The sequence below is a fragment of the Lepidochelys kempii genome, chromosome 4 (genome assembly GCF_965140265.1).
Source record: "Lepidochelys kempii isolate rLepKem1 chromosome 4, rLepKem1.hap2, whole genome shotgun sequence".
NCBI lineage: Eukaryota > Metazoa > Chordata > Testudines > Cheloniidae > Lepidochelys > Lepidochelys kempii.
The window spans coordinates 22,706,191-22,730,791 of NC_133259.1; the positions used below are offsets into that span (position 1 = coordinate 22,706,191).

At 40.1% G+C, this 24,601-nt stretch overlaps 1 protein-coding gene across 1 annotated transcript in view; it reads left to right on the forward strand.

Annotated features, from left to right (window-relative positions):
• The window catches only part of GRID2 (glutamate ionotropic receptor delta type subunit 2), a 1,023,637-nt gene that overhangs the window by 644,420 nt on the left and 354,616 nt on the right, over positions 1-24,601 (forward strand). Inside the window, exons 5-6 of the mRNA XM_073340701.1 lie at positions 13,849-13,902; positions 23,790-23,963. Of these exons, the coding sequence (XP_073196802.1) occupies positions 13,849-13,902; positions 23,790-23,963 (228 nt within the window). The remainder of the gene's footprint in view (positions 1-13,848; positions 13,903-23,789; positions 23,964-24,601) is intronic.

A 24,601-nucleotide genomic window follows, 5' to 3' on the forward strand; every position in this document is an offset into this window, starting at 1 on the left:
TTTTTCTATTAAAATTCTTCTTTTAAGAAACTGAATGCTTTTTCATTGTTCTTAAGATCCAAGGGTTTGGGTCTGTGTTCACCTATGCAAATTGGTGAGGATTTTTATCAAAACTTCCCCAGGAAAGGGGGTGTAAGATTTGGAAGGATTTTGGGGGGAAAGATGTTTCCAAATGGACTCGTTCCCAGTAACTGGTGTTAGACGTTTGGTGGTGGCAGCGAAAGTCGAAGGGCAAAAGGTAAAATAGTTTGTACCTGGGGGAAGTTTTAACCTAAGCTGGTAAAAGTAAGCTTCGGAGGTTTTCATGCAGGTCCCCACGTCTGTACCTTAGATTTCAGAGTGGGGAAGGAACCTTGACAGGGGTTTTGAGGTATTAATTATTTCTTTGAAACCTGCAGCTCCCACAGGAGTGCAGTACAGTGGTGATTAACTGGGAATTGGTCCTGCTTTGAGCAGGGGGTTGGACTAGATGACCTTCTGGGGTCCCTTCCAACCCTGATATTCTATGATTCTATGATTCTATGATTGGTGAGAAATGCTGTTCTTCTACATTTGCCATCTGTCACTTCAACAGGCAACATAATGATATGCATATTGCTTTGATTTCAGACAAAGTACTTAAGAGTAGGCCAATACTTTCCCTAACAGTTCTTTGTTATAAGTTTTTCATTGGAACAATCATACTTTTTCTATTACAAATGGTGATAGTAGATCGCAAGAGTTAAATTTTAATCTATGAGAAAAACATGATTCTTGAGATGAAATGAAAGATAATGTTTAAATCCTTAAATTGTTTAATGCTGCTACTTAAAGTTTGTCATGTAACAGGTATGTTTTCAAAGAGTTGTGCTTATTTTTAGGTGTGATTTCTACTGTATGCATATAGTATTTAATTCTTCTGAATCCCTTTCGGAGTGCAATATCCAGAATGCACAAGTGATTCCAGGCAAAAAGGATTTTGTGTTCACAATCTCTTTAGTTGATGATTATGGTGATATTAGTGACATTATTTACTCTGATTGAACATCTAACTTTTGAGTTACTTTCATATATGCCTGCAACATAAGGCATTGTATCATTTGAACTGTCTCCATTTCTCTTAAAATACCAGTAAAATTTGGGAGATGAATTCTTCCCTAGAGCTTGGACTTTTTCAAATGTAATTAGAATGGCAAGCCAAGTCAATATAAGCCTAATTATTTAGTAGAATGACCCAATTTCCTTTAGTTTAAAGCTATCTTGTTTTGAAATAAATCTGAAATAAAGGGAAAACTGATCAGGTCTTTTGAAAAGTGAGGCTAATTCTTTTTCCTTTCAAAAGAGATATAAAACTTTCATGAGTCAAATTGAATTGAAAAGGATTAAAAACACTGCCACCCCAATTGTCTCTAGGAGGGAGACTGAAAATACAAAGTATAATGAACTAAACTCGTTTTCCAAAGTGATTTAGAAGCTTGATTTTTATTGATTGGGGATTGGGTAGCAATAACCCTTGGGAAGTTTTCTTGCAACTTGCACCCACAATACAGTACAGTCAGGCCTTGATTTACATGATTGTTTGGTGGTGGGTTTTTTTTGTTTTTTGTTTTGTTGGGTTTTTTTGGATAGTTTTAGTTATGCATGGTCAATTAATTGTGACCCTTTATTTTTGTACTCAGTAGGGATTCACTTTTACATGGTGCAATGCGTTTGCCAAGATGCACAAATCAGTGGCGTAGGCAAGACCCGACACTTGGGTGGACTCTGACTTTGGGTGGGTGGGCGGGCGGGCAATGATGAGGATGGGGGAGGGATGGGGCACCTCTCCCCTCACCCCTTCCAGCCGGTGTTGGGCATGGAAACTCTGGCCAAGGGCCCCCCAGCCCCAGCTGCAGTCAGGGCATGGGGGCTTGCCCCGCTCTGCCCACCCACCTGATGCTCCAGCCGGGGAGCATGGTCCAGGGTTCACCCCACTCTGCCCGGAGCTCCTGTGGGGGAGTGGGGTCAGGGCATGGAGGTTTGCCTGCTCTCTGGCAGTAATGTTGGGCAGGTGGAGTGGGGTAAGCCCACCATGCCCTGACCCCGCTCCCCGGCAGGACCGCAGGGTGGAGTGGGGCAAGCCCTCGACACCGCTTTCTGGCGGAAGAGCTGAGGGAGTGGGCAGAGCTGTGCAAGCCCCCGCGTCATAACCCCCTGCTCCCAGGTGCATGCCTTGGGAGGCCCCTTGCCAGAGCGTCCATGGCCGCCCACCAGGCCAGCTGGAGGGGATGAGTGGGAGGTGGCCCTGATCCTTCCTGCCCTCATCCCTCCTACCTCCCCTCCCCTGCCCCCATCATTGCCCACCCACCCAAAGTCAGGGCCTGCCCTACTGCTCCACACTCCCCAGCTTCCCCAGACACCCCAGATGAACACTCAGAGTTCTGACTTCAACAACATGATGATAATGCTGATACTGTATCAGATTCATCCTCAACATTAGGAAAGGTTAGTACCTGTACTGTAGTAAGTTTAAATTTCATTAAAAATGTTTTAATAAACCCTGTAGTACTGTACTGTATTATATACATTAGGAAGGTCATCTTGTGAGCCTGGAACCTAAATACTTATTTCCCATAGACCCTTGGTATCTTTTTACATGATTTCTGTTTGCACGGTGTTTTTTTAAGAACATAACCACAGTGTAAATCGAGGCCTTACTGTACTTCCTTTTGCATGGAAGTAAACTCTAGGGATCAGAATACAGGTCTGGATTGCAAGTACTTCATAATAAAACAAACAACCACTGTCACGTTTTGGGGGTTTTGTGTGGAGTTTAGAATTGGACAGAGATTAAAGGTAGATTCCAAACATACTGACTTTAGTAAAGAGAAATTTTTGTGAACTTCAGTTTCTGCTGTGCAAAAATGAGCTTTATGGATCAGTGACCCATTTTCCCACTGAGAAGCTGAAGGGCTGAGAGAAGAGACAAAGAAAAGGTCTTGCTGTGACACCAGCTGTCAAGGTTCCTTCCCCACTCTGAATTCTAGGGTACAGATGTGGGGACCTGCATGAAACCCCCCCGCCTAAGCTTATTTTTACCAGCTTAGGTTAAAACTTCCCCAAGGTACAAACTATTTTACCTTTTGCCCTTGGACTTTTTTGCTGCCACCACCAAGCGTCTAACAAATATATAACAGGGAAAGAGCCCGCTTGGAAATGTCTCCCCCCCACCAAATCCTCCCAAACCCTACACCCCCTTTCCTGGGGAAGGCTTGATAAAAATCCTCACCAATTTGCGTCTCTGAACACAGACCCAAACCCTTGGATCTTAAGAACAATGAAAAAGCAATCAGGTTCTTAAAAGAAGAATTTTAATTGAAGAAAAAGTAAAAGAATCACCTCTGTAAAATCAGGATGGTAAATACCTTACAGGGTAATCAGATTCAAAGCACAGACAATCCCTCTAGGCAAAACCTTAAGTTACAAAAAGACACAAAAACAGGAATCTACATTCCATTCAGCACAACTTATTTTATCAGCCATTTAAACAAAACAGAATCTAATGCATATCTAACTAGATTGCTTATTAGCCCTTTACAGGAGTTCTGACCTGCATTCCTGCTCTGGTCCAGGCCAAAAAAAAAAAAAAAACCAGACAGAGAGAGACTTTGTTTCTCCCCCCCTTCAGCTTTGAAAGTATCTTGTCTCCCTATTGGTCATTTTGGTCAGGTGCCAGCGAGGTTATCCTAGCTTCTTAACCCTTTACAGGTGAAGGGGTTTTTCCTCTGGCCAGGAGGGATTTCACTTTATATTTATGACACCAGCAGGAAGTGCTGGGACAGGGAGCCTGATAATAGTCACCAGTTCAGTGAATTTAGCAGCTAGGGGGCAGGGCAGAGGGAAACAGACATAGACTGGGATTCCAAACACAGCCCCTGCAGCAGGAGAATGCATCCCTTGCAATATGTATGGACATGGGGATAACTCTGTGTATCTCATTGCTTTTCTTTTCTGTATTCAAATCAGATAAACTGGTCTTCAGCTTTTTATCATCTCTCTTCCTCTTTCCTTCTGCTCATTATCTACTGAATAGGCTTGTGGTTTCATCTTCTAGTTTCCACATCACTGCCACAAGAACCATCTACACTACAGGCAATTGCTGCGGGTGCTCAAAATAGTCAAGTCACCACTCTTTAATCAAGTGTATGTTAGAAAATGATACTTAGGTTCTATTGGTTTTATTTTTCTTAAATGTGCACCTTCTGCCTCACACACAAGGACGGATCATTTTTTTTGGCTGAACCTCAGAGGTCAACAGATCGATATGTCCTTGGGGAAGGTAAGTGGGGAGAGGGATATGAAGATCTGTCTACAAAAGAGTGATTACAGCACATTGTTCTATGAAATAACATTGGCTGCAGTGGCTCATAGTCTTGGATGCAAATGGTTTAGTAGTCTTCCAGCTGGAAGAGTGGAGCTCAGACTACAGTGCCGAAAGCATGGGGTGTTACTGTAGATAGTAGATGTTTGGATGAGGATAGTAGAGCGTTTGGGTCCATGATAAACTCATGGGGAAAATTCAACTAAGACAGCATTTAAAATAATTTCCATGCCAGACAGATCCAGGACAGGGGATTTTGTGATGCTATCCGCTGACTTTAATCGGGATGAAAAAATTGGTTTGATTAAAAAAAAGAAAGACCGACCAGATGAGGTTCCAGGTCATATCCATTCACACTATAACATAAAGAAATGGAGCTTCATACTTTCAATGTATGTGCCATGGTACTGTCACAGTTTGTAGATCTGGCCAGTAAGCACTTCTGTGCAAAGTCTCTCTGGCGTGACCAAAGATTACGTTGTATTTTGGAGTCTTACAGTGCTGAATTGACTTGGCAGTAGGTATTTGTAGCAAAAATGCATTGAACTATGGTTCAGCAATTTAGATAGTCAATGAATTGTAATATTTGTGTTGTGGGTTCATTAATGTCATGGATAGCAACATGAAATCTGCTTTAATTGTGCTAAAAATTGAGGTTTAGTGATGACAAATGACAGCAGTGAGCATTGCTTAAAAGGAAAAAATGGATGTGTACATCTAATCCAAAGGAAGAAAAAGACAATAAGATAACACACAGTCCATGAATATTGAATTTCCACTTATTTCTCACAGATAATTAGCTGTTATATATGTATCTTGATCTGTCCATATTCAGTTTAATTTATAACTGCCACAGTTGGTTTCTGGATCCTGTTTATCCTACTCTGCCTTCCATGTTAATGGGTCTTGAAACTCACTGCATTATCATGACCTTGTTGGGAGAAGCAAGAAAGAAGTGGCTAAGAGAAGCCCTACTTATGACCTGATTTAACAGGTATCAGTATTATCTTTCTGTTTAGCTGTTGAAGGTAGGATTTTCAAAAGTGCTTACGTGACTTGGAAACACAAGTTTCATTGACTTTCAGTAGGACTTATGCTCCTAAGTCATTTAGGCATCTTTTATACTTTTATACTCCACACTTGCTTTTTATAGCTCCCACCAGCATAGTACCTGAGAACATTTTATGAGCAATATGTCATATACACAAGCTTTTTCTCTCTCCCTCATGTGTGTATGCGTGCATGTGTGTATGAGAGAGAGAGATTATGGAAATGTTGTTGTGAAAAGTTGGAATCTGCATTTGATTTTAAAGGCAGAGAAATTAGCAGTTGTTATGACCCTTCAGGGGAATAGTTCTGTAGTTGTGTGCCACCAACTGAAAAAGCTGTATCTTCCAATCCCATGGGTTTCACTTATTTTATGGACAAATGTCTTGGGTCATGATGAATGATGCTACTGTAGTTGGTCATAGTTAAAAAGAAAAAAAGAGCCTCAGAAGTAGTTTGGGGCCTATCTTTACCACAGAGAATGGTACTTGTAATACTGAAGAAGACTTACCAGCACCATTTTATATTTGAAGTATCCCTTCCCACACTATGAGTTGATCATTAAAGCCCCTATCCAGCAAAGAATTTAAGCATGTGCTTAAATTAGAGCATATGTGTAGTGTTTCACTTAAAGTTAAGTACAGGTTGACTGGATTAAGGTATAAATGATTCTAGCCTTATAGAGGAAAACAACTTCCCATTTGGCAATCCTAGTTAAACTAAAATATCTGTTAGTACTGCTGGTGAGTCTGTTGGTAATTGAATCTATATAGCATTCCGGGTATTCAATACATGCTTTTGGACATACTGTGTACAGAGCTAGGAAAATAAAGCTAAACCACCAGGTACAGTGGAGAACAAAACAGTTAATTTTCTATATTATTCCATTAAATTACCAGTTCTATTTGTAGAGGAGCTATTTGTACGAGTTTATTATTATTATTACAAATGAAAGAAGCTTCTGTGTTGTCAGTGTTGCTGGTTTGCTTCAGATTCTTATATGTAGCCCTTAGATGGTTTAAGAGTGAATGATAAGAGAAGGAGTGATCGTCAGGTTCTTCCAAAGATTCTGGAGTTACTGCCAGTGACAGATGGTTTGTCTTTGCTCATCACTTGTCTTCTTGACAGCATATCTCTGCTCTCTGCAAAATCTATCCCGTTGTGTACTCAAGTCCTTTGGAAGAAGAAAAATACTTTGTTTCAGCCATGATGTTGCACATTGGCTCAATGGCATTCATGTTTGACCAAGTGGAATCCCTTCTTCACAATGCAGTGCAGCATTGATTTTAATAGGCAGTCTGAGAAATTGCTAGAGTTTGAGGTTACTACCTAAGTTTGTAAGTAGCTGTGTGATCCCCAATTCTAAAGTTGCAAAGATTATAAGAATATTACTTTATATCAATACTGTGGATACTTCTGACCTCTTATAAGCAGAACTGCCTGTCCTAAGGGTCTGCCTCCCGTACCCGCACTGAGTAGCCCTTATGCAAGTATTCTCATAGATTTCAACAGGACAGCTCATTTAACTACTTCTCAGTGTGTAGGTAAAGTGGCAGAATTGGGATCTTTGTGTTCGTTATTGCTCTTTGTCTTTTCACAAAATTTGCCTTTCAGGTTGAACTGTTTGTGTGGCTGCTTTAGTAGGACATAAAGAGTAACCTCCACTGGGACAAATCCTCAGGTGGTATAATGCATAATTGCTTCACTGGCTTCAATAGAGCCATGCTAATTTACTCTATCTAAGGATTTGGCCGTTAAATCCCAATATAAAATTGGCCTGCTAAAATGACACTTTGATGTTTGGTGTTGAAGAGTTACGTGATATGGCAATACACATTTGGCAGTGTATCTGAACTCACAACCAGGCTGGAAAGAGAGAGGAAGAAAAATCATTCCCTGAATACTTTGGTTATACCATGACACTGTTGTGCTCCCTGCACAATAAGGTTGCTGTGGATTGCCAGACACCCAGTGGTGTGAAAGAAATGTCCGCTCAGCAGCACCGGGTCTTTTATTTAATATTGCTGCTTTGGCTGTGAATGTCAGGCGGATGTATTTCAGTGAGAAAAATAAAACAAAGAGCTTCTCATGTTTGAGATTCAAACCTGATACCAGGTTATTAACATATTGATTTTTCAGGGTTGCAGGATTTCAAGGCAAGTCCACCAAGCTGATGATACGTATCACTCCATGCAGCACAGAAAGCTGTGGAAGTGTTTGGACACTGTTTACATACCTGCATGGGCTCATCTATGGCTAGGAAAGAGTTAATTGTTTCATTTAATACTTGTGAAGGATTTCATTTTTCATGGGCTTTCCAGCCCTCATTATGAATGCATACTATAGTTTAGTTCAATTTTACCCTAAGATGTGAGTTGCATAAACAACACCATCACCTGCTTTCTGTCTCATATGGAAATTTCCAGTCTGTCCCTTTTATGTGTGCAGAGCACTACTTTCTGTCACAAAGCCAGCAAGATGGGCAGATGAGTTCCAAAGCTGCACAGTACCCAAAGATTAGGGTTATTAAACTCCCTAACTTGTGACTACCTGCCAAGGTTCCTTCCCCACTCTGACCTCTAGGGTACAGATGTGGGGACCTGCATGAAAAACCCCCTAAACTTATTTTTACCAGCTTAGGTTAAAACTTCCCCAAGGTACAAACTATTTTACCTTTTGCCCTTGGACTTTATTGCTGCCACCACCAAGCGTCTAACAGATATATAACAGGGAAAGAGCCCATTTGGAAACGTCTTTGCCCCCAAAATCCCCCCAAGCCCTATACCCCCTTTCCTGGGGAAGGCTTGATAAAAATCCTCACCAATTTGCATAGGTGAACACAGACCCAAACTCTTGGATCTTAAGAACAAGGAAAAAGCAATCAGGTTCTTAAAAGAAGAATTTTAGTTGAAGAAAAAGTAAAAGAATCACTTCTGTAAAATCAGGATGGTAAATACCTTACAGGGTAATCAGATTCAATACATAGAGAATCCCTCTAGGCAAAACCTTAAGTTACAAAAAGACACAAAAACAGGAATCTACATTCCATTCAGCACACCTTATTTTATCAGCCATTTAAACAAAACCGAATCTACCGCATATCTAACTAGATTGCTTATTAGCCCTTTACAGGAGTTCTGACCTGCATTCCTGCTCTGGTCCCAGCAAAAACAACTCACAGACAGTGAACCCTTTGTCTCCCCCCACTCCAGCTTTGAAAGTATCTTGTCTCCTCATTGGTCATTTTGGTCAGGTGCCAGCGAGGTTGTCTTAGCTTCTTAATCCTTCACAGGTGAAGGGGTTTTTCCTCTGGCCAGGAGGGATTTAAAGGTGTTTACCTTCCCTGTATATTTATGACACTGCCCTTTACCAATTTGTTTTAACTTACAGGTATCAGATTCCTTTTAATTACTGCCCTCGCTCTCATGGAACATATCGGTTTATACATTCCTTTGCCCCCTTCCACAAAACACAGAGTTCAGGCCAGCTCACTGGGTATGCAGGAAGATGTTTCCCTAGACCACAAAGAAATGATATTCTTCCTTTAGTGGATCATCCCCTCAGATGCCGAAAAAATGCTTTATGTTTGCGAACACAGGAGTCATAAAAAATAGTTTCAAAGCAGCTTTATTACATGACCTCCATGACCTTATTACGTGGCCTTTTAGTTAGGAGTACTGAGGTTTAATTTGAACGAGAAATGTTCTTTGCTTCTAATATCTCTCTGTTCATTAAGGCATTCTTATTTGCTCTCTTCCCTCCCCCGTGAAGATGCAATTGACTCCTTAAATGAACAAAACTGAAAACTCAATAGAAAGTCAAGGGCATTGATTTCAGTGGGTTCAGGATTTCTTCCGGAGAGATTGTTGCCCAAGGTCACACAGGAACTCTGTGGCAGAGCAAATAATTAAATCCTCATCTCCTGACTCCCAATCTGATTACTTGACCACAAGACTATCTTTTATGGGAGAAAACCCGCCTCTTCAGAAACTTTCCTAACCCCATGATCAACCTCTCAAACAGTCACCTTCAACCCTAAAAAAAACAAAGGGGAAAAGATACTGAAATCTTAACTCTTCTCTGACAGACTTCAGGGCAAAGCGAATTCCTAAAACAATGAGAATTCACGAAGAATGTGAGTCCTTTGTTCTAAAAATGCAGAGATGTTAATTGCCCACTTCATTTTAAAAGTTCTCCTATAACATGTGTGAGCCCCTTCTTCCTAATCTGTCGACTTTGTGCTTAGCTTGGCCACTCTGGTTACCTTCCCAGACCCGAGGAGGAACTTTATGACATTCAACAATTTTTCCTTCCACCAACAGAATTTGGTCCAATGAAAGGTATTAGCTCACCCACCTTATCTCTCTCATTGGCTACAGGTCAGAGGTATTTGTAGTGAGGTGCTGGGGGGGCTGAAGTTTGAACAAATATGTGTCGTATTTGTAGCAGTATGTAATTTTTAAAAAGTGAACCTCAAAGGTCTTGATCTGCTGAAGATGTCCTGGCTGACTGAAGGTTAAAAAGCTGACTGTATTGTATATAAAGAGTCAAATAGGTCAGAAACCAACTTTGAAATAGAAGATAAGGTGGATCAAAATGAGAACAACCAGTGCCTCCGATATATAGCAGTAATCATCCTGGTTTTGCTTTTTAATTAGAGCTGGGTGCGTTATTTTCAGCAAATATTAAATTTGCCAAAAATCTATTTTAGGGGGCACCAAAACTTTCCATGAATATGTACAAATGCACCAAATACTTTTAGCCAAAAAAAAATGTGTTGGGACTGAGATGCCATTCAGAAAATAGCCAGAGAAGGAGGAATGTGGTGATACCAATCCCTCCCTTGTAAGTTTTAGCCCAGTGTCCTGGGATGTGGGAGACCCACACAGTGTGCCCCCTGTTCCTGATGTCGAGAAGGGATTGGAACTTGAGTCTCTGGCATTTCAGGACAGTGCCCCAGCCACAGATGCTCTGATGTGGGTATTTCCCAATCTGTTATGTTAAGAGATACACGGAAGCCATGACACTCTCCTGTAATGTCAGAAACCCAAGTTCAAATTCCATCTTCACATCAGGTAGAGAGGGGAATTGAACCCTGATCTCCCATACCTCAGGCGAGTGCCTTAACTACTAGGCTACAGCTTATAAGGGATGTACTACTATTATCTCCTCCTCCTTCTGCAATTTTGTAATCTAGCCCTTGGAAAGGTGTAGAAACAAAATGTTTTGAATCAAATAAATTATTTCATTTGACCCAAAACTGACTTTTCCAATTTGATTTGGGACCCCCCCCCCAATTTTTTTCAGTACTAAAAAATCAATTATTCACCCATCTCTTAATTAGCAAATAATATCTTAATGGGCAACGAATGGTATCTCTGTTTCATGGAGGATTTAAAGAGTTCAAAATTTGGTTTACATTCCAATTCGGAGTAAAACCCCAAAATTTTCCACAAATTGGAATTACCATTCTCTGCTCATCTCTAGTCAGAGCCCTGGCTTCAGGGTAGTCCATCTGGGAAGCTGTCCTGTAGCCTGGAAGCCTGGACTTCTAAGGAACCCCGAACCTAGGAGCTAGGGCTTTTGGGCTCTTGGCTCCCCATCAGCCCACCAAGCAGGCTGCTGAGGAGCAAGGTAGGCACCAGGCAGGTTTTGAAAACTGTCTGGCAGGTAAGAGTCTGTTGAAAATCTGCCTGGTTTCTGGCAGCAATTCATCAGAATTGACATGTTCCTGCAGAATGTGTTGATTTCAACAAATCTGCAAATTACAACTAAAAATGTTTCTTTTGAATTTTTCTGAATTTAGTCTTTAACTTTCTATGGCATGACAGTACTAGGAATTTTTCTTTGTGAGGCAGTGCTTGTTTACAAGCACTGGGACTATTACTACTCCCTCAATTTCCAACCTCTCTCTTCTCTTATTATTGGTTATCTTTCAACTGATTTAATACATGATATCTGATCAGACCAATGACAGCCAGGTTGCGTGCTATGTTGCTTCACATCATTTCAATGTTCAGTTCTATCTTGTCCCTGGAGGTGTATCATAAAAGTCTACTGTGGGGAATTCAACAAAATGTCAAAATGATATATTATTATTCCTGAATACACAAGTGGTAAAATAAAGACGGGAAAAAATTCAAAATACAAAGTAGGGAGTAGAAACAGAGACGTGTTACTCAAAACAAACAAAAAAGAAAAAATGACAGAAGGCCTCAGGGAAGCCCATATTAATCATTCAGTAGTTGTGGGGTACTCTGTGGGGGGTCTTGAAAGTCCTCTTGATAGACCAGCATAAGATGAGTAGCTCATTCATCAGGTGTATGGCATGCTCAACCACACCTCAGTTACACAGAGGGCTGTTGCTGAATCCCCAGATGTGGTCATTGGCTACACACACCACCCCTTGTCATCTGACATGGCTGAGCTTGCACCATAGATAACATGGCAGCTCAGAGGCAGGCAGTCTCTCTCCTGGCTGAATGATGAGGAAGGAGTTTCTTACAAAGGGAGCATCTCTTTCCTGTTCTACTTATGACGATGAATGAGTAAGCTTGTGTGCTTGGCTTGTGCAGCTAATGCACAAACACTGTGTAGCTTGGCACTAGCTCTCTGCTTCTCAGTTGCTTCTCTGTGCTCCTGTGTGGTTAAACTCTTCCACAGGGTAGTTGATGTACAGCTGAATCGAACAATAAGAATAAAAACAGAGGCTATGAAAGTAACAAGCAAAGAGTCCTCTCTAATATCTCACCTCTTAATATCAGGTATTATACGTGAGAAACCTTCTTGACAAAATCCAGGAAATACCACACCTAACACTTCTCAAAGATAAATGGGGAGCCCCTTGCCACTGACTCATCAGTAGCACCAACCAAAATAACCTGACAAAATAGTAGAACCAGTATAATAACATGGAGAATACAGTGCACTGTATCTACATTCAATGTTAGGTCATGAATTACTACAAATAATGTTTAAATTTACCCAGAGATACATTGACACAGCAATCTCATTTCCCCAAATGATCATCTCAGCACTGGAGAGAGTTTCCTTTCTAAGGACTATGTATATGTAGCTGCCCAGAAACTGCTTTTAGTCTATCTCTAGTTTAGAATTTCCTGTACTGTCCATCAATGTAGCAAGCGAGAGCTGACCCCAGTTCCAATGCCTCTGGGTTAATGGTGGTGGTTTTTCAGTTCTGGGACTCTTACCTCTCTTAAGATTAGTAACCAGTTAAATCTGACTCCTTTGGACATAGTATTATATAAATTACAATCATCCCAATGCCAAAAATCAGTGATGTACATCTCTCCAGGCCTCAATAACAATAAACCACTACCATTCATCTACCACAGTGTCAGTGTTGTTTTATGCTTTCACAAAGTAGCATGACAATACCTGGCTCCCTTCCTCTGTGATTTATAGCAGTTCTAGGTGCTTGCTGTTTTAAAGCCAATATCGGTAGGGTTATCAGATAACCAAGATTGGTTTGGTTTGCAGTGCCTGTTCATTTGAAACTAGTAGAATGAACTGAGATGTCCAGCCATTTTTGACATTCTTCTATGATTTTCCCTCCTCTGCTTCCTCCTCCACACTTCCTACTTAGGTGTGAAAGTCAGATCCTGTAGCTGCCTCTTTATTGGGCTCATGACATTGCCAGCCCACCCAACTCTCCTTCTCTTCTTCTTTCTCTTTGTTCCTCCCCTGAGTGAATCTTTCCAATGAATGATAGCACAGAAGAATCAAGAAAGAAGGGGAGGTAGCATTTTGGGCCCACCACAAAGACAGTTTTTGGAATATGTTTCACTGACAAGATAGAAGATGAGGGCAGGGGCAGAAGTGGGAGGGGACAGCAAGGGACCTGTCAAAATAGAGGCAAGAGTAGGTCGTTCTTTACATGTAGTCTCCCAAAACTGCCACAATGACACATTCCCCTCTCTCTCTCAAAAATATCTTTTCCCACCTATTCCTCTATTTTTATAATCCCCAAATCTTTTAATCTGGATGACCAGAATCTCCCCATTTCCTTCCCACTCACACATCCAAGACAGGTGAACATTGAGAAGGGGTCATGGTTTGGAGATTTCTAAATCTGGTCAGTCTGAGACAGTGGGTATCTTGTCTGAATGCACTGATTCTTTGCCATTCTTTCTTCTGCTCCATCTCACCACACAGTGTTAAAGCAAAAATTATTTCATTTTCTTCTGAATCAACTGAAAACTATTTTCCTCTGTTATGCCTGCAATGAAATACATTTCCATCTTTAATTAGCAAGTCAGACGACAACACAAATGTGTCTGCAGTATTTTGCTAAAGGTTCTCTATCCTCAGCCGAATAATAGAGGTCTTTCAGAGTATGTGCTCCTTCTTTTGTCATTTGCAGAGAGCATCCATTTCATTTTATTTATTTATTTAGCTTTTATAAATAAGCTGACTGATAGTTGCTTTGTTCTCTATTTCAGGTCGTGGAGACTAATTTGGTTGCTTTTGACTGTCACTGGATCATTATAAATGAGGTAACTATCAACCAAATGTCGTTGTGAAGCATGAATCCTGTTTTCGTACATACTGACAGTGTTCACGCTGGTCTTTGCCAAAAGGAAGCAGTAACTACAACAAAGTCCAGGCATGGGAGTGAGAGCATTGCTTAATAAAAACAGAATGACAAGTTTTGGGGCTTTTTTTGTTTTGTTTTGTTTTAAATAAAAGGCCTTCTTTGAATAAAACAAATGAAAAACAGTCCCCTACTGAGTATGTTTAGCCTTTCCTTTTGGCTTGAGTGGCCTGCTTTGGAGATCTTTCATAACAAAGAAAAAATCAAGCAAACAAAAAAACCAAACCAAAAACAATTCTTCTTTGTGAGCATAGTGAATCCTTCCTAGTGAAGTGCTTGTGTTCCATTTATATTTAAATGTTGTTTCTAAAACTTGTATGTGTTCCTCCCTTTGCCCCTTTAAAAAGCACAAGGATTAAGTAGTTCGGTATGGGCTGGTACCAAAACTCACTGAAGTTAGTGGGATCTAGATAGAGCCATATATGAATATATCTGAATAGTGAACAGGAGGAACCTTTCTCAAGTACAAACCTATCTGTTTTCAAATCTGTCTGACCTTGTGGGAATTTTTGCAACGATGCTTGATTAAAGAATCTGTTTTTAATTATGAAATGATCTCTACCATAAATGCTTGCCAGCCAACGTCTAATAGGTCAAAAAGCAGAGGAGGTACGCATAGAAAACACCACACAGTGAAATTGTTTTGGATTATACAGTGTTCAAATGTTTCTCTGTTGTTTTAAAAGGAGTCATTTATTATGTCTACAAAATGCTTAATTGGAGAGATAATTATTCCCAAGTTTAATGTATAATAACTATAGCTGAATCTTTTTTTGTAAAACATTGTTTAGAGAAATGATGCATGTAATTCCTGATCTTATCTTGATTGGCCACACACTTCTGTTTTCATAGTCAGTGATTAGTTATTCATTGTTATAATACAATAAATGAATCAGAGTTGGTTTGTTGATTCCAGTTTATGTTAATGGAAAAGCTCACCGCAGAAGCAGCATCTGGTTACAGTCTGTTTTTCCTTGTCTTTCTAAACTACAGGAAGATCACGAGGTGAACCTATAGGCATAATCAACCATTTTTCAGTTAGGCTCGATTAGAATTTAGTCATCTCCCTGGTTCTTTGCTCTAGTGACCAGTTTAGTAAATCTCTTCCACAGTTTAAAGTTAACAGATACAAAAAAATTATCATTTTCCCCAATTCCTATTGAAGTCAATGGGAGTCCCTCCATTCACTTCTGTAGGTGTTGGATTAGGCCCATAATTCATAGAGTTAGCCAAATACTGGTAAATCACTTAGGTGGAGGTTTTTAATGATTGATGAATATCATATCTTATTATCATTTTAGTCAATTGTAAATTAATTCGAACTTTAAAAGAAAAACATTAGTGTAGTAAACTGGAAAAGCTCCGATCATAGTACATGTGTTTTCTATATGTTGTAGAACCTACAGATTCACAAATCAGTTGCTCTGTGAAATGGATTCTGTCCTATGAGTCATATCCATGCATGAGAGGGTAAAATGTAGCTTTCTATGTTCTAGCATTCTAAATATTTGCAATATTTTGAGGACATTAAAATCAGATCAGAAACAAATAACATCTGTTCACAGTGGCATAGACTGAATCACAGTCTGACTTTGACCTATCATTTAAACAACATTTTTTCCTTTGTTACTTTTTTTGATGTCACCTTATTCAGACCATAACAAAAATGTGAATATATTCCAGGTGGTGAATGCTTGGGAACAATATTCTGCCTTTTTTGTCACTTTACCAGTACACTACAGAAAAATATCTAGCTTTTATCCACTTCAATGACAATGGGAAATTTGAAAGCGGAGTGATGGCTGCCTATGCCCTTTATTGTTTAGTTTTCTGTGTTGTTGTAGCTGTGTTGGGCCCAGAATATTAGAGAAATAAGTCTAGTGTTGTAAGCAAACAAACACCCCCTCCTCCCCCTGCGCGAAAAAAGTGCCATCTAGTTGCCAATTACTGTATCCTTTGGATTTACACTATGAGCCAGACTGGGAAACTCCATGTTCAGAGTGGCATGTAGTTATTCACACAAGTACTCCCATTCCAGTAAATCTACCCTTTATGACGGATGTGTTTGTTTTGGCTAAATCGGAGCCACCGAGAAAGTGACTATGGCCTCCCCTAAACCTAGAATTTAGGTCAACCTAGTTACATCACTCAGGATATGAAAGATTCAAACCCCTGAGAGATGTAGTGAAGCCGACCTAAGCCCCAATGTAAACACCACAAGGTAGACAGAAGAATTTTTCCCTTGACCTAGCTATCACCTCTGAGAGGTGGAATTACTACAGCAATGGAAGAACCTCTGCTGTTGCTGTAATAAGTTGTGCCACTGTGCCAGCTGTGCCACTGCAGTGCTTCTAGTGTAGAAATACCCTATTTTACATGTCTTTTCTAATCCTCTAATCTTCAGCATTTAGGATGAATTATGCAAATGAGAAATACATTGTTCGGGAAACAGTTAAAATGACTTCTTACAATTAGCTGCCAAATAAAAATTAGGAATGTATTCCCTTTTCCTTTGGTACTGAAAACAAAAAAATCTAAACAGAAATGCCATTCATGAACATGAATCTGCCTAGTTTAGCGGGACTGTGTATATTACTTCAATTGCTTATTTTAAAAGGCAGTAATGCTTGGTAACATTTACTTAATTTTATTGTCCCATTAGTTGATGTTTAAGGTAACGTATTAAATTAGCCTTGACAATGTGCATCTAATGGGAATTACTGTGGAAATTTGAAATAAATAAATATATAATAAAATGTTACCTTTAATAATTACCATATATATTGTATTGAAGGCTCCACAAAAATGAGAGGTTGCACAATTTCATATGTCACAATCAATCATATTAGTACTTGGTAATAATACCAATCTCCTCTCCCTGATCAATGCATTCAGTTGAGAAAAGCCTCTCCAAATAAATATTTCCATCCTTTCAGGGCCCTACAGCAGCCGATGGTATAGTTCTTTATTTAAATTTCACAAGATTCAGAGATTTGGATATATACAAATCAGAGGTGGAGTAATAGATATGAGAAGGGGTTTCTCTCTGTTTCTATTTTCCTTCTCCTCCACAACAAATTTAACCTCTGGAAGCCTAAGGAAATCAGGCTAAATTCTCTTGTCACCTTTTGTCGTATTTGTGCATTCATTATATATTTTATTTTTAGCTGATAGTGGAAATCGAGAGAAATTGTATGTCTGTATTTAACATGAAATAAATGGCTTATTCATTTATTTATTTTTAAATAGGTGGCTTACTTTAGTTATTAGTTAAACTGTCTAGTGTAATCCTGCTATGCCCAGTGCTGTCACCTGTCTCCTACTGTTCTCTCTTCGGAGGACAGCCCAAAGCTCTTTGCACTGTTCACAGTTATTATAGGTGAAACATCTTTGAAAAATGTCAAACCATTAAAGTTACACATTTTTCAAACAGTTAAAAGGTGCCCTTGGATGCATGCACACAGCTCAAACAGATTAAAATGGGAGGCTCACATGCATGCATCCATATGCAGAATTTGGCTTTATATATCTGGGTCCTAGTTGTTGTGTTCTGTTTCTTCATTGTTATTTAAGTACAAGACAGTACTATGAAGATGAGGCTAGGGGTAGGTCATACTGTGAAATTAAGAGTCAACTTCTGAAGTTGTGATAGATCCCAGAAAGCAATTAATTGGATTTCACTAATTTATGTAATGGCACATTTTTAACACATGCAGTAGATTAATGCAGAATAATTACTTGAGGGATATTACAGGGTAGCTGGCCCCGGAGGGTGGTCAGGTCCTATGACAGGCTCTGCTAAAGAGAATGAAACAACCAACATCCCTCCGCGGATAATTAATTAACTACTGCCCAGCTATTTAGGCAATTAGTTAAGGAATACCTGGGCTTTATAAACAGTTATATGGGCTCAGGCAGGGGAGATCACAGGGAAGAAATGCTGGGAAAAGAACTCCTCAGGGGGAGCTGGCTCGGAAGCTACTCCCTGTGGGAAACAAAGACTGATGGCGTGAGGAACAGTACACAGAAAGAGAAAGTGCCAAAGGGAGGGCTTCTCAGAAGGAGCTGGTGAGAGAGCTCAACAGGAAAGGGGGCCAGAGAAGAGTGCTCCTAGCTGGAGAGGCTCAAGAAGGAAGGAGCTATGAATGCCAACCCTCAGCAAAACCTGGTCCCAATGGAAGGACTTCACAGGCAGCAGCAGCAGCCCCAGATCAAAGGAATTATATGCCGTTCCAAGGAAGGGTCATCGTGGGTTTGACCTTTGCAGGTACCTTGGCCCAAGACGAGAGAGACTTCCCCAACTGAAGTCAAGAGGGCCTTTCTCCAGGAGAGGGTTCTGGATCAATAGGGCTTTATGGGTAAGGGACTTGGACATCAGGGGGGTTGATGGACTAAGGTTAACTCAGCCCCTTCCCCCTCCAACTAGGATGAACATAACATAAGAACATAAGAATGACCATACTGGGTCAGACCAAAGGTCCATCCAGGCCAGTATCCTGTCTACTGACAGTGGCCAATGCCAGGTACCCCAGAGGGAGTGAACCTAACAGATAACGATCAAGTGATCTCTCTCCTGCCATCCTCTGACAATCAGAGGCTAGGGACACTATTCCTTACCCATCCTGGCTAATAGCCATTAATGAACCTAACCTCCATGAATTTATCCAGTTCTCTTTTAAACCCTGTTATAGTCCTAGCCTTCACAACCTCCTCAGGCAAGGAGTTCTACAGGATGACTGTGCTGTGTGAAGAAGAACTTCCTTTTATTTGTTTTAAACCTGCTGCCCATTAGTTTCATTTGGTGGCCCCTTTGCTAAGGTCAATGCCTAGTTGTGTAATGTTCTGCCTTTGGGTAAAGTTAATTACAGTGCTGAGGGGGCACTACTTAATATACACATGCCTCATTGGACTTATTGAAAGTGCATTAGCAGAAACTGATGCAGGGAGTTAACTGTAGTGCTGCACTAGGCCACAAGGGACATTCCGGGGTGAAGACCCCCATTACAAGGAGCTTCAGTAAACCCTTCCATTTTAAAATAATTGCAAAAGCTCGTGTATTCTATACTACTCTATTTTCTGTATTGTGCTTGCCACCAATGCAGACTCTCATAACCCCCTCCCCAGAGATGTGGCTTAAGCTTTCTCTCTGGTGCTTACTACTTAGAGTGGCTTCTCCCCTCTCCTCAAAAGGGTTGGGTCCTGGGTTCTTTTTTTGTGATGGCTGGTGTCTCCACCGAGAGTGACTCCTCACTGTGCCTGGGACACACTGGGTGCTTCCCTTGGGAAAAAGAATAATGCTATCATTGCTCGCCAGGCATATGAAATCCAGTTCACAGCAAACAATGAAGTACATCAACACAAACTATGGCCAAGGAATGACATTCCCCAAACAATATAACAATGGGGGATATTACTGGGAACAGGAAAATAGGATCTGGAGAAGGAAAGGGTTAGATTAACTAATAAATACTAACCATAAATAAACCAAGTTCCTCACCTCCCAACACTCATAACTTTCATAATCCCTCCCTCCCCCCCACCTTCCCAGTCAAATGATATGGTGATGGGTGTGGAGAGGCGTGCTGCAGCTCTATGAATGTTGGCCAGCTTAAACCAAAAGGATGCCTTTACTGTGTCTTCATCCCTAGGTGGGACAGGGTGCTTTCCTGGCTCCCTGGTCTGGGGTTCTTCAGAGGTGTAGGCTGGCTCTCCAGAGCCAGCTCCAGGTCAGATCTCTGCCATTATAGCTGCTGGTCTCTGCAGGGTTGGAACGTTCTGTTCCATGGACTAGGTCTCACTGCACCTCAAAGACTCCTTCTGAGTGGAAGGGGAGTTAATCAGAGACTCCCTGAGCTGTTCTGCTTCTCTGTCTTTTGGCTCCCAAACTCAGTGCTCAAAAATGAAACTTGTATCTTTGCATTTGCGTCAGGCTGTCCCCTTATCATGGAGGGGCTGAGCAGACCTGGCTTATCATTGGCCCAGCTAAAGGCTGGTTCAATCATGCTCTTCAGAAGTCTCCTATTGGCCTCAGCAGGGGTGTCTAGTCTATTCTGTCCGTATACCTGACTCCAGCCATGCTGGGAAATGGTGTCAAAGGGCTTTGGTAGCCATTTTTGTTGTAGTCCATAGAATAGGGCTTGCTAGAGGCTCAGCTCAGAGTTCCAGGAACTGGCAAACACTAAATGTGGGTTACATTGCTGAGTTACCTCTCGCCATCATTCACGTTAGGCAGGTGGTAACTAATATAAACTGGTATTCTGAAACCCACAGCAGTGCATCTCTGCCACTTTCCACCTACATGTCTGTAGGTTGCTTCAGAGCAGGCAGAATGAGCTAGCTCTGCAGTGGTCATTAGCTCTAGAGGCCTGATCCGTGGCCCACAGAGTGGCCAAATTGGTTTTTCATTCTTGTCTTAGGTTTCTTCTCCAAGTTCTATCCTCACTCCATTTGAATGAATGACAACACCTTTCCTAGTCTTGGTCCCAAGGAGAAAAAGGAAAAGATTTGGCCCAAGCTATCAAAATCTATTGATACTGAACCATTACCTTTAGAAAATCTGAATCTTTTTTTAATGCATACTATGCCCAGAAACTGGGCCAGTTGGCATCCTGTTTTTCTATTTCTTTTTTGGCTTTCAGTACTTGTAAAATATATCATCTGGCACTCTTATACTATAGAGAGAAGGGAAGTGAGGTAATATCTTTCATTGGACCAACTTCTGTTGGTGGAAGGTGCAAGATTTTGAGTTTCATGGAACTCTTCCTCATGTCTGGAGAAGGTAACTAGAATGTCACTTGTACCTGAGAAAGAGCTCTCTGAAGGTCAAAAGTGTGCCACTTCCCCCGACAGAAATTGGTCTAATAAAAGATATTACCTCACTGACTTGTTTCTCTCGTCTCTTGGGACCAGCAAGGCTACAACACTACAAACGACCCTTATATCCTTCATTTAAATTGAAATGCAAATGGTTTCCTCCTATGAATTAGTCCCTTGATCTAGTTTTGTTGTCATTATAGACCATCTCTTCAGCTCAAATCTAAAAATTAGAACCAGAGAAGAATGATCTGATAGTCTTGTTTTGTACAATAGAACAGGTTCTTGCTGTCTGTCAATCCCAAGAGAAAATACTGACAGAATTAATTGAATGAGGCAAATTTATTTTCATCAAATTGTCCTGATTTAAGCTGGGTTTGTGGGTAACAGCTTTGCAATTGAAACGTTAAACTAAAAAGAAAACTTTATTATAATACCAGTACAGTCCACAGAATTTCAAGTATGTTTGTCATGAATCTGTTCAGTTTATTTGTCATATTGTTTCATCACATTGACAGTTCCCACATTGATCCTGTCTCTTTGGTGTTTGTTTGGACTTTGCTTTTAGTCTCCAGAAAATACTTATAAAATACACAATATGTCTGAAGTGTGGCAATGACCTAGAGGCAAAACCCAGAGAATTCTAATTAAAATGCACAAAACTGCTGAATACAGAAAAAAAATATGCTGTGTTTTTGGGAGAAAAAATGATAAAATGTTTGCACAGCTAAAAGTCAAAACCTCTTATAAAATGTTAGTTGGCAGTGTAGCATGCCATGTGGGTATGATTTTTCACAGTATTGAAAAAAAAAATCAGCCTCTCTGTTCCAATATAAGCAAGATGTGGAACAAAAACCAAATTATCATGCATAGTGAACTTCCCCATGAGTACTATGATTGATTAAAAGGTGTGGTGTAGAATATAGATAACATTCTTTTTAACTGTCCTCTATGATTATATTGCAGTTGTATTAAAAAATGACCTGCATTTTGCCAAAGAAGCAACTTTTTTCTTTCTTGTAGCTAGTGAAATGACACAGAGAAAATGAAAAGACGGCATATTAAGCTGAGAGAAACCATTATCTATGGTACATTAAGGATTAATCGACCAGAAATGCAGGATATTACACTGGACACTGCTGATGCCAGGTGTTATTTTGTTTGCAGAAAAAAATCTATATTTCATAAAAACATAAATAACAGATGAGGCCAAAAGCTATGACATGCTCTGAAGAAGAATAAAATAGGTTTATTGTAGTCAAGAGAATTGATGTTAAAATTGACAACTCTTAGCATGTTCTTCTCCATGGCTTTAAAAAAAATGGAGCTATATCTGAACCATTCATTTCAGAAGATTTTGCTTTAAGCATGTTCATTGTAGCCAGAAAAATACATCAGGACTGGTGTTTACAATTAAAACCCAGCATTTTCAAAAGTATGGTGTTTGCTTTTTGCAGAAAGGAAACTGCATTTTGATTTTAAATTTGAATATTTGTGCCTCCAAACTATGCGATCATGGGCACAGACCATGAAGTTAGAAGCACAAGTGCACTGATTTGCTCCTGTAATTCATTTACAGACACAAAGATACATTTGCCGTAAGCTTAAAAAGGGGTGGGAGGGAGGAGGGGAAGCTGGGCCTTAGACCTTTGGGAAATATACCTCAAAATGTTTGCTTTCTATTGGAATGCAGAATTACTACTCTAAGTTGCATACTACTGATGACATAGCCTCAAAAGTCTCATTTTTTTTTAAATGGTATCCAAAAGATTTTCTATTCAGCAGAAGATTACCTAAACCTCTTCAGTCTGAAAGTCATGTTGGATATTTCAGTATAACAAGATTTCTCATAGGATTTTTGCTAACTTTAGCATGGAACATTACTCTCTTATGTTTCCAAAATGTATGGGACATCAAGTACATTCTGATAAACAGGGTCGACTCATTAGGGGAAATAAGCAAATGATTCACTCTGCTGAGGGACAGACCCTATGTTTGCGAGAAATCTCTTCAGATAAATTGTGTTGTGCCACACAATATTTCAGTAACTTTGCGTCTGTGCAGAAAAATATAGACAAAAAGAGATGAGAACCCCATTTTTAGGGCTATCTTTTTAGTCCTCAGAAAAGATAAAAGTTCAAGTTTTGAATAAAGGTTTGGGTCAGTTTTTATAGTTAATTAATCTATTAATCATACCAAATTCAGGGTCATATCCCCAGCTAGTGTAAAACAGCGTAGCCTCAACTCTTTACATATACACACATACCCTCATACCACATTCCTCTCCAAACCAAAATATCCAATAAATGTTAACTTTGTAATTTATTTAGTTTTTTTTAAAGTGTCTGTCCTGAGCTGTGGGTGCTCAGCTTTCAACCAGAATAGAAACCTTATGGATAAAAGGGAGGTTTTAAATTAGAGCTTGCAATAGACAAGAACACATACACAATCTTGAATGCCCTAATGCTTTTCTTTCTCTCTCCCCCCCCAGTGCCCATTTCAATAAATGGTTCGTTAACTACTAAATTGTGCATAGGATTTTGATATTCTTTTCCCAGGAAATGAACACTTAAGACCCAAATGTCTGTACCTCCAGAGCTCTTGATGTAATGCCACACTTAGCAATACTTTATACTATGTCTTCCTACTGTCCTTATTATCTGTTGTGAAACACTTTAAAGTAAAAGATCAAAGGGAAAGGGGAAAAAACCCCAATCTGAGCCCAGTTACACCCTCGAGGTCTCTCTTTAGGCTTCAGTGTAGCATATCTAAGCAAGAGATATGATTATAGAAATGGTCGGCTTCATTTTAATGAACACACGTGTTTTTATTTGAGGACATGACAGCACTGAATAAATGCAGTACAGTGATACCATGTCTCTCAACATCTTCAGTTTATTTTTCATTTACAATCTGGTGGTGACATTTCAATATTTTAACTCTTGTACATATTCTATGCCTGATCTTATCTTACAGGAAATAAATGATGTGGATGTGCAGGAGCTAGTGAGAAGATCAATTGGAAGGTTAACAATTATTCGACAGACATTTCCAGTCCCACAGAACAGCAGTCAACGCTGTTTCCGTGGCAACCACAGAATATCTTCATCACTGTGTGATCCTAAGGACCCCTTCTCCCAGAACATGGAGGTATCTTCATACTAATACTTCCTTGCCTGTGTGCTAGCTTTACAGACAGCTACTGGGAAAATTTGAATTTAGTGTCATTCTTTACTCTGTTTATTTGTAATATTCTTCTGTGTGGCATATCCTAATGGTTCATGCATGAAACAATGAAATGGCTTAGCTGTTTGGTGTGCCATCTTGGTGACTAGAGCTACATATCTAGCCTGAGCTACGTATCTCGCCTAAACCGCAGCAAGGCATGGAAATCAGAGAGAAGCAGCTCAGCATCCAGAAGAAGGGGTATTGAATTGCTGAGTTCTGTAGTTTACCAGTTCTCCATCAAGAATTGCCTCTGCAGAGCCACACAATAAGAATCTCGTACCATGTTTCTCAAGCCACAGAACTGGTAAAACTAGTAAAACCATCCTGGAGAGCTTCTGCCTAAAGATTTGGAACCAAGCATTTTAAAATTTGAGTGTCTCAAGCTAAATACCTAAATCTGTACTTACGTACCTATGTGGCCTTATTGTCAGATTCTGAATACAGATTTTACTGACTTCATGGAGATATCACATTTATGCCAATACATTCCACCATCCACCCACTGCAAGCATATTCCATATATGGACTGTGAAAGAGAAGAGATAACATGTATTTTTAAA